The sequence below is a fragment of the Camelina sativa genome, chromosome 3, assembly GCF_000633955.1.
Source record: "Camelina sativa cultivar DH55 chromosome 3, Cs, whole genome shotgun sequence".
NCBI classification, from domain to species: domain Eukaryota; kingdom Viridiplantae; phylum Streptophyta; class Magnoliopsida; order Brassicales; family Brassicaceae; genus Camelina; species Camelina sativa.
Window position 1 is genome coordinate 3422644 of NC_025687.1, and position 365 is coordinate 3423008.

At 37.0% G+C, this 365-nt stretch overlaps 1 protein-coding gene across 1 annotated transcript in view; it reads right to left on the reverse strand.

Moving 5' to 3' along the window:
• Window positions 1-329, reverse strand: part of LOC104778618 (UDP-D-apiose/UDP-D-xylose synthase 2-like) — a 3923-nt gene extending 3594 nt beyond the window's left edge. Inside the window, exons 1-2 of the mRNA XM_010503072.1 lie at window positions 296-329; window positions 40-182 (exon numbers count right to left, since the gene is read on the reverse strand). Of these exons, the coding sequence (XP_010501374.1) occupies window positions 40-182; window positions 296-329 (177 nt within the window). The remainder of the gene's footprint in view (window positions 1-39; window positions 183-295) is intronic.

Here is a 365-nt window from a genome sequence, read left to right on the forward strand (position 1 = left end):
GAGACAAACGAACGAAGAACACCAAAGAATTAAACATACCACCGGGAGAGCATCGATGAAATTGCTGTAGATAGTGTCAAGAGGACGGGTATTGTAATCAGCTGGAGTACAGATCGCAGCCAGATTAATCGTCTGCGAAGCAAAACAACAGAGATTAAAGAAGACACATTCACAATTCAAAACTCAATTTCACATAACAGATCAGATCTAAGCCTGTAATCATCAAAATCAGCAAAAGCACTAACAATAACTTGGAAAATTCCCAACAGATTTCTAAATATACCTCATAACTTGCTAAAGAAGAGCTTCACATTCACATGCACATACATTAAAACTGAGAATAGAAGAAGAAGAAGAAGAAGAAG